This window comes from Ipomoea nil, unplaced genomic scaffold (assembly GCF_001879475.1).
Source record: "Ipomoea nil cultivar Tokyo-kokei standard unplaced genomic scaffold, Asagao_1.1 scaffold2382, whole genome shotgun sequence".
NCBI lineage: Eukaryota > Viridiplantae > Streptophyta > Magnoliopsida > Solanales > Convolvulaceae > Ipomoea > Ipomoea nil.
The window spans coordinates 41,216-51,443 of NW_017618810.1; the positions used below are offsets into that span (position 1 = coordinate 41,216).

A 10,228-nucleotide genomic window follows, 5' to 3' on the forward strand; every position below is an offset into this window, starting at 1 on the left:
ACCATGGAATCATTTCCCATGTACAGGCTTGGACCATCATTCAGACTTTTATAAATCTTATAAAGATTAATTATTTTACCTTGTTTCCATTGGCCACTTCCCTGGCCATGATCACCAGAATTTTTACCTTCCATTTGTGCCTTTCTTTTCTTCCAGATTTCACAGTCTTTTTTAAAGTGTGGACCGTTGCACACCCAGCATGATACAGATGCCTTTCCTTTTCATTTTCCTTTCTTCTTAAACTTTGAAGAATTTGTGGCCTTTCCCGGCTTCCCTTTTCCTTTACGGTTCCCACTTGATTTGCCTTCATCAACATAGTTGATGACAAAACCTGAAGCCCCGGTGACTTTTGCACTGCCTGCATTCTTACTTTCCTGCAGTCTGATTCCCTCCCCAACCCGAAGGTCGACCCCCAACTGTTCCATGGTAAGAGCTTCCTTTTTATGCTTTAAGGTACGTTCTACCTTTTTCCAGGAAGGGGGCAACTTATCAATGATACTGGCTATGGCAATGGAATCATCCATATACATATCATGTTGCCTCATTTGCCCAAGTATCCTGACAATCTCATGGAATTGTTCCATGACCGGACAATTGTCCACCATTTTATAATCATTGAATTCACTTACCAGGAATTTCTTACTGGAGGCATCTTCAGATATGTACTTTGCTTCAAGTACATCCCAGAGGTCCTTTGAGGATTCCTCATACTGATAAATATCAAAGAGGGTGTCAGACATACCGTTCAGAATATGGCCGCGACAAGAAAGGTCATCATTCTCCCATTTGAGTCTCCGGCGAGTAGCCTCAAGAGTCTCATCCTCCCGTTCCTCCGGCTTTGGGGTACTTAGTACGTATGCCACGTTCAGAGCCGCAAGGAGGAACTTCATCTTTTTCTGCTACCTACCGAAGCCCACGCCTTCAAACTGCTCCAACTTAGGGAAGTTGGTTGCAAAGTCCAGAAGTCCAGAAATCATCCTTCCTCAGAAACAGAACTTTAAAGCTTATAGATTGTTAGAGAAATGGAGTGTTGGATGATAGGGAAGTGAGGAAAACAGGATATTCAGGCGTGTAATCACTTTCCTATAAGCTTTAAATCTCCCTCAACTGAAGCAACAAGGTTCAAGATTTAATCTTATGGGATACAAGAAGATGATGAAATTCTTTAAGTTGCTTTGTTTAAGAATTTCCTGTAGAAATGCAGTACTATGAAATATCTTAGTCTTATGCAAGTTTATTGCATGTATCTTTTCAGACATTTCTCCACATATTTATAGATGTAAATATAGCAGTTTGGAGAAGTTACATGGAAGTTAATTATTTAAATTTAAAACTTAACTTCCATAAGATATATCTTATCTGATATATCAAGCATGGGAAAATAATAATTACATAATATATATATATATATATATATATATATATATATATATATATATATATATATATATATATATATATATTTATTTATTTATTTATGACTTTGATGCATGTAAGCAAGCCTGCATGCCATACAAAGAAATAAATAATATATATGTATATGTACGAAATTGCATGCAGCAAACCAAAGCTATTGATTTGTATCGTCAATCAATTCGGCCAAACTTGTTTCGTTTCCAACACTCAAAATGTTAAACACGAAAGATTGTACAATGACTTGTTTCGTTAATTTCATGCGCCCGAAAGGAATAAATCATGCGGCAAGGCTGAAAGGAAAACCATCCAAGGATTCGTGTAATTCAACAACGTGATCCGAAACCTTCCTTTCGTTAAGCACGAATTGAAAAGAACGTATCAACTCGTTTCACCCGAATCTTCCGATTCGTTAAATTAACAAACTTGATACAGCCGAATCCATCGTTAGAATAACGATTTGTGCACAACAATTTGTACGCAACATTCATATTTCCCAACTTACTTTCTACCAAATTAAAATAATATTTATAACTCCACAACTCCAAATATTATTTAAGCTTTTCATGGTAGTTCATCTGAACCATTAACTCTCATTACTATATAAATCTCTAACAGGGTATACAAAATTTTCCTCATACCCGCATACATTACTTAAATTGTGCGGGTATTTTAAGACCCGTAAAGACAGAAATGCGAGAAATCCATTGAGTATGAGTAGAATTGTCATCCCTAATTATAATTGTTGCAGTTTTGTAAGCGTAGGCAAATGGGACCAGCTTCAACCTAAGGTGTCTCATGTCCTACAAAGCCAAACAATTCGATCAAAACAAAATAGGTTCAAACACACAGACATTATAATAACTCTGCAATACACATGAAAATTAAAAATTATGATCAAGACAATCATATGTTTCTGTGTTAGAATTTGGTCTCATAAAAAGAACCTGAGAACCAGAAAATAAGGAAATGCTTGATCATAATCTACAGGCGTGAGAAGGCTCACTATTTTTTAATTTCCCTTATCAAACAACAAGGGTAAACAAATTAGAACCTTTGAGATACAAGAAGAATGCCGAACTTTTTAGTGGTGCATATCTATGAGGATTGTCTTTGGAGGTGAAGAATAAGTGGTGCATTATTGATGGCAGTATCTCGGCACCAAACAGGGAGCACAATCAATATCCGGCATGGAGTGTTGCAATATCTGATGATGTTGTCGTGGATCTTCAAGTCCGTGCACTCCTCCATCGCACAAAGCATTATGCATCTAGACAAGGCAAGAGACGTCTGAGACGACTTGAGGAGAAGGTTCGCGCAGTGCGATGCTAAGAGGATCTATGCTCTCCAAAACGAAATCTACAATTTGAAACAAAACAATCTATCTGTGAGCGACTATTACACAAAATTCCGGACAATGTGGGAAGAGATGAATGCCTTGAGGCCTCTTCCGGTCTGCAAATGTGATCCTCGATGTGCCTGCGATCTCGTCAATGAAATCAGAAAGGAACGCTATGTCGATCAGGTTATTCGATTCTTACAAGGCTTAAATGATGAATACAGTAGCCTAAAGTCTAATGTTTTAGTCCTTGATATCCTCTGTAGAAAGTCTATAAGATTTATGTTATGGCTGAGAAATTGGAGAGACAAATCAATGCAGCAAGCTTAAACATAAACAATTGGAGTTCAACTATGCCAATGCCTTTCAGAACCTCCAGACTGGACATACCATTGACAAATGCTATAAAAAGCATGGCTATCCTCCAGGGTGGGTGTTAGGCTACAAATCCAAAGCTAAGCAACAAGCTAGGTGCGACATCTGTCATGAACAATGTATATGATCTTAGAGTCACCACTAATCAGTTCCAGAGGCTTATGATGGTTCTTCAAAATCAGATAGGACAACCATCTAGCTCAAACACTACAGCAGTCGTCTCTTTGGTCCCGAAGTTCAATGAAAATCACGAATGTAAGTGTTCTATCTTTCACATTAATTTCCTTTCGCTATGCAACTCTACTTGGATATTAGATTCTGGTGCTACAGACCATCTTACTTGTTCCATTGAGTCATTTGATGAATATTATGTTGTTGAGGGGGATAAAGTTAGTCTACCTACTAGAAGACGCATTGCTGTTAGACATAAGGGGTGTATTAGACTTGGCAGTGACCTATGGTTAAAAGATTCCATGCATATTTCGAATTTCCAGTTCAATTTAGTGTCGGTAAGCAAATTGCTCCAACACACACATTATAATTTGATTTTTTTTCTCTGGACAGTGCATGACTCAGAAACCTTGTGGGACGATGATTGGTTTGGCTAAACAAGAAAAATGGTTGTATGTGATGATGAAGCCGCCAATGCAGTCTGATGTTAGCCATAAGAATGTGGTTATGCAATGTAATAAAGTTGAAGAAGTGATACCTCCAATGATCCTCCGAGTATTATCGATTTACCAGCTGTGGTCATTCAAGTTTTAAATGACCTCCAATGGTTCTCCATGTTTCAAAGAATAACCACCTGTGCTCCTTTTTAGGACGTCCTCGTGGTCATTTTAAACTCGGATTTTTTTAAGAATTAAGATCATGGGTAATTATTTTTTAAAACATGGAGGACTATTGGAGGTCATTTAAAACTCGGATGATCACAGCTGGTAAATCGCTAATACTCGAAGGACCATTGGAGGTATTAACTCTAAAGTTGAAATATGGCATCAACGTTTAGAACATTTTCCTATGAATAAACTGCATTTGCTCAAAGATATTCCAAGACTATCTGTTACAAATAAAGCTTGTGATGTTCGTCGCTTAGCTAAACATAAACGTTCTCCTAAAACTAGGTGTTTCTATCATCAAATGCTTACTTTGACATAAGAGTTTGAAGTTCAAAATTAAACATTTAAAAAATTACAAAAACAATATTTTTTTATAATTTCCCCTATACTTATATTTAGAAGTTGCCTTTGTCCCTAAAAAATGGCACCCCTTGCTTACCATTGATTTCAAATCTAATGGATGAAATTTTTTGATCTAATATTTGATTTATTTTTTCATTTTAATTGCCCTCAATTTTTTTAAAAAATAACAACTTTACCATTATTTTTTTTGTCTTCTTCCTCTCTGCTTTGATGTGATCTTTGTGTTCTTTTTTCTCAATCATTCCAACACTCCATTCTTTTTTTTTTTTAAACATTTTTTTTAGAAAACCACTACATTATTCTAGCTAACATCTCCATTCTCTCCCTCGAAACCAAATCTAATGTCCTCCTGAATGTTCCTAATTCAATTCGTGTATATCATGTTGGTATCTAAATAACTTATTTATGTATTGTTAGTTATTTTGTCATATAACAATTATTAAAAATTATATATATATTATTATTTAAAAATTAGAACATACTAATTGATTGTTGGGCATGACGTTTCGTGCAAAGCGCGTGCCCGCGACTAGTAATGTTAATATAAATTACTAGTTTGTTAAACCATGCTAGACACCCATACATATGTCATTCCCGAACGTGTCATTGTTTTATTGAATACATATATTCCTTATTAACTCATGGTGGAGTTGGTCTATTCACAATAATTTATGACAATAAAAAAAAATCTATTTGATTAATAGGTAGTGATAATTGTAAGGGTGAACAATATTATCCATATTATAAGTCGATAACAAATTAACAATTTACGAATCAAACCAACCTAACTAACCAATTAAGTCAAAGACCATTCAGTTATTTATTATTCAATTTTTAATTTTAAACTTTTTTTTGGGTGACGAAAAAAATTCGTATCCATTATCCGAAGAAGTGTACAAGGTAAATTTCACTCTTATATAATAGTTTTGAAATCAAATTAGATATGTAAACCCTACCTACTAGGAAGACCTTATGGGTATTCGACCAATAAAGCATTGTGAGTTAATTTAATTTTTTGTCCTAGATTTATAGGTGTCAATCTACATTTAGTATTTTGTTTTCAGAACATCCCTTTTGGTCGGCAATTTATATCCTACACCACGGTGCGCGTTGCACTGTGCGCCCAGATGCAAAATGACGTCGTTTTAATTTTTTATTTTTTTTAAAAATTTCCCGCCCCAGTGAATGGCAGTTATTTTTTCTTTAAAAAAAAACCCTGTTCAAAAATGTACATAATGTTATACTAGAATACACATATTTGTATACATGAATGTACATAATTATATAGCAAAATATACATACTCTTTTTAAAAGATAATACACATAATCTAACATAATACATAATAAACATAAACTTTTAACATAATACACATCAACTCTTAACATAATACACACAAATTTTCTAATTCGGATGTACATAATTGTATAAAAAGAATGTACATAATTGTATAAAAAATGTACATAACTATATGAACAAATATCATAATTGTATGAACAAATATACATAATTGTGTGAACAAATATACATAATCACAGCAACTTCCTACCGCGCGTCCCAAAATGACGTCGTTTTGGGAGGCGCGCGGTGCACAGTGCTACGCGCGTCGTGGTGTAGGGTATAACGATTGCCTTTGGTCTTAGTATTTTTGTGACGTGACCATTTTTTATCCTCTACCAACAAATAATTTAAATTTCGTTAAATACAAATGCATTTCAAAATTCAATTATAGATTTTTTCAAAAAAAAAAAAAATACTCCGGTACAAAATTATAGCAGGTCAATCCACTTTGTATTAAATAAAGATCAAAATGTCTTTGTATTTAACGATATTTAAACGATTTTGTTGACAGAGAACCAAGAGTTATTATGCGACAATAATATTAAGACCAAAATAACTTAAGTGGACTGTCACCTATAAATTTAATATCAAATATTGAATTAACTCAAGCATTGTAAAAGATTTAAGTGTATTTTTTTTTGAATGCTACTAGCTCTATTACATTGTAGTATCTGTTCATATACTTTCTCAACCTACTAAACACAAAGAGCCAATAACGCATCCACTGAGGCACGAACTCACAACCTTCCAAATGGAACTCACAACCTTCCAAGTGTATAAATGACAAGTTATATATGTTCTGTCGGGACGAAGTGTAAGGGGCCTTGGGCTTGAGGATTCAACCTTTTTGAAGAATTTTAATCCACCTTAGATACAAGTTAACAGGATAGTTGGATCAGTCTTCATCATCAAACGGTCTTCTCATGCTCTCCTTTGGTCTAACGGTAATTATTTTGAAATCAAACTTGTGATCACTCGTTTCGCAAATAACCTACCTATTATTAGCAAACCAGCAATCGAACAATTTCAATTTGAAATTTCATTCATGTGCAAGATTTGTTAACAGAACAGAGTTAATCTTTTTCCATAAATCCCCTTTTCTTTTCTGCTAATTGCAATTTTGTGTGAATCTTGAATCCGTTAATCTCTTGAATCCACTATTTCCCCTATATTTCTACTATATTTGCATTGGATGGGAGGATGCACCAGCAAAAAGTGGCAGGTTTTTTATTCAAGTCGAAGCAATGATGTGATAAGTACCCTAACTTCTGTGGGAGTTGACATTGGAGAATTAAGCTTTGGTTCCTTGAAGGAATCATGGGAAGTTTTCGGGATATGAACCAAAAAGTGGTGAAGGTGATCATGTTATCCAAGAAGGACATACGGAGGAATCAAGAATTTTCTGAGCTGGTTGAGGATTACTTTGAAAACTGCTTAAAAACCCAAGACTTCTGCGCTGCTGTCGTGACCTCCAAGTTCTGAACTAATGAAACAGTAGAAAGGGGTAGAGGGGAACAGAAGAAATTTAGGGTTTAGAGGAAAGTTGAGGAATTCTATTGAATCCGAAATTAGGTCTCCAAAAAAAAAAACATAATCATTCTTCTTACAAACAAAGCATAAGTAGCTGCAAAACATCCAAAAAACTTCTAACTAACTCCCACATTTCTCGCTGAGGCATCTGCTGTCTGTTCGGACCATCCTGGGGCCAAAACGACGTCGCATGAAAGCATTCTTCCACGGTTATAACGTCTACGAGTGAAACAACGTCGTCCGAACCTTTACTTAAACGGCCCCCAACGGTAGCTCACACGATGTCGTTTGGATAAGTTATGCCAATCCTTCCTTCTTCTCGAAACGACGCAGCTTTGGTCCTTTGACTTTCATTCCTCTTTTGATTTTCCTTAGCTTCTGATCTCAGCTCTTCCCCTTCCAATTCAAACCCCATATCTTCCTTAAATTTTCCATGTCTCAAGTTAAGGGATGCAACATTGCCCTCCTCTTCATTGGATCCTTGACCCCAAGGATCAAAGTTAGGGAATTGTTTAATGATGTGATGATAGTTCTCCCAGGTGGCAGCTTCTTTAGGTAGATTGGCCCATTGCACCAAGATTTCTACCTCAGCTGCATTGTTCCTCTTCACCATTCTTTTTCCTATGGCAGCAATGGGTTGAGTGAGAATCATGCCCTTTGCATCAGTGATGGGCAGAACTGTCTGAGGTTCTATACCTTCTCCCACCCTTTTCTTTAGTAAGGACACATGAAATACTTGGTGAATAGCAGCTTCCCCTGGAAGTTTCAACTTATATGCAACCTGCCCAATTTTTTCAATTACCTCAAATGGCCCATAAAACATGGCTGTCAACTTGAGATTGGACCTCACAGCTACAGAAGACTGCTTATAAGGTTGAATCTTCAAGTAAGCCCAGTCACCTACTGCCAAACTCCTCTCAGTCCTATGCCTGTCAGCCTATTCCTTCATTATGGCTTGGGCCTTAGTTAGGTTCTCTTTGAGGATAGCTATCATCACAGCTCTTTCCATGAACCAATCCTGTTCTCGTCCTTCTGTAAGCACTTTGAAAGTTAAATAAGGAGGTGTATATCCATAAAGAGCCTGGAATGGTGAGCATTGTAACGATGTGTAGAAATTAGTATTGTACCAATACTCAGCTAAATGTAACCACTTCATCAAAGTCTTAGGTCTATGGAATACCATGCACCTCAAATAAGTTTCAACACATGTATTCACCCTCTCAGTTTGTCCATCTAACTGAGGGTGATATGAAGAAGACATGCTCAATTTAACCTGCATTTGGTTGAACAATTCCTTCCAAAACATGCTGACAAAAATCTTATCCCTATCACTGACAATGTCTTGGGGTAGTCCATGCAGTTTGTAGATATTTTCCATAAATAAATCAGCCACTGTTTCAGCTGTGAAAGGGTGAGACAAGGACATGAAATGTCCATACTTAGTAAACCTGTCCACCACAACCATTATGACATCCTTGCCTTGTGATTTTGGTAATCCCTCAATGAAATCCATGGATATTCCTTGCCAAGCCTGTTCTGGAATAGATAAAGGTTGTATCAGGACAGGATATGCCACATTTTCCTCCTTACATATTTGGCACACATCACAATTTCTGACTGTTTGGATTACTTCCCCCTTCATTCCTTTCCAGTAGAACAACTGCTTAAGCTTGTGGTAAGTTACTTGTTGTCCAGAGTGACCTCCCATGGGGGAATTGTGCATTTGATCTAACAGCTTGTTTCTCAGATCACCATTGCCCCCAATATAGAGTCTCCCTTTGTGTTTGATCAATCCTTCTTCAATGGTAAATACTGATTCTATCTCAGAATTGATTAACTACTCGGTTAGTATCTTGGTAACCAATTCATCACCCTCATAACTCTTAAGGACATCTTCCTTCCATAATGGCCTTACAACTGAAATGGCTCCCAATTCAGCCTGATTGTCACTCCCTTTCCTTGATAATGCATCTGCCACACAATTTTCCTTACCCTTCTTGTATTGAATCTCATAACTCAAGCCTAATAGCTTAGTGAGCCCTTTTTGCTGCATTGTTGTGGTGATTTTCTGTTCTAATAAAAACTTGAGACTTTGATGATCAGTTTGAATGATAAAGTGCCTTCCACATAAGTATGATCTCCATTTGTCTATTGCATTAATTATAGACATATACTCCTTCTCATATATGGATAAACCTAAGTGCTTTGGGCCAAATCCCTTACTGAAATAAGTTATAGGTTTACCTTCTTGCATGAGGACTGCCCCCATTCCTTTGTATCAAGCATCAGCTTCCACCACAAAATCCTTGCTAAAATCAGGGAGAGTTAAAATTGGAGCTGTGCACAATGCCTTCGTCAATTGCTCAAATGTCAGTTCTGATTCTATACTCCAATGGAAAGCATTCTTCTTCAACATGTCTGTGAGTGGTCTGCTTATAGCTCCATAGGATTTAATGAATCTCCTATAGTATCCAGTTAATCCTAGAAATCCTCTTAACTCTTTGATGTTGGTTGGTTTTGGCGATGCCTTTACTGCAATCAACTTTTCTGGATCAGTTTGTAACCCTTTCTCAGAGATTATATGTCCCAAATATTCCACTTCCTTCCTTGCAAAAGTACATTTACTAAGCTTGGCCATCAGCTGATTAGTCTTCATGATCTCTATTACCTCTCTCAGGTGCTCCAGTGGCTTGCAAGGGAGGAGCTGTACACCAAAATGTCATCAAAGAACACAAGGACCACCTTCCTGATTAGTGGCATGAACACATGGTTCATAAGAGCCTGGAAGGTAGCTGGGGCATTAGTTAATCCAAAAGGCATTACATTAAATTCATATAGGCCTTGGTGGGTCCTGAAAGCTGTCTTATGTTCCTCACCATATTTCATTCTCACTTGGTGATATCCTGCCCTCAGATCTAGCTTAGAAAACACCTTAGCATTTGCCAACTCAGAAAATAAGTCCTCTATAAGTGGTATGGGAAACTTATTTTTTATGGTTATGGCATTCAAAGCCCTATAATCTACACAAAA

The 10,228-nt window shown here is 36.6% G+C and overlaps 2 protein-coding genes across 2 annotated transcripts; both read right to left on the bottom strand.

Moving 5' to 3' along the window:
- Positions 1-221: 221 nt before the first annotated feature.
- Positions 222-890, bottom strand: LOC109152108. The gene has a single exon (XM_019299686.1). The coding sequence runs from the start codon at positions 888-890 to the stop codon at positions 222-224; it is 669 nt and encodes a 222-aa protein (XP_019155231.1).
- An 8,586-nt stretch (positions 891-9,476) lies between these two features.
- LOC109152110 (uncharacterized mitochondrial protein AtMg00860-like) lies at positions 9,477-9,854 on the bottom strand. Its single transcript, XM_019299687.1, has one exon. The coding sequence runs from the start codon at positions 9,852-9,854 to the stop codon at positions 9,477-9,479; it is 378 nt and encodes a 125-aa protein (XP_019155232.1).
- Between the last annotated feature and the right edge of the window lie 374 nt (positions 9,855-10,228).

Coding starts and splice junctions, on each gene's coding strand:
- LOC109152110 (XM_019299687.1), bottom strand. CDS start 9,854: ATGAAGACTAATCAGCTGATGGCCAAGCTTAGTAAATGTACTTTTGCA.
- LOC109152108 (XM_019299686.1), bottom strand. CDS start 890: ATGAAGTTCCTCCTTGCGGCTCTGAACGTGGCATACGTACTAAGTACC.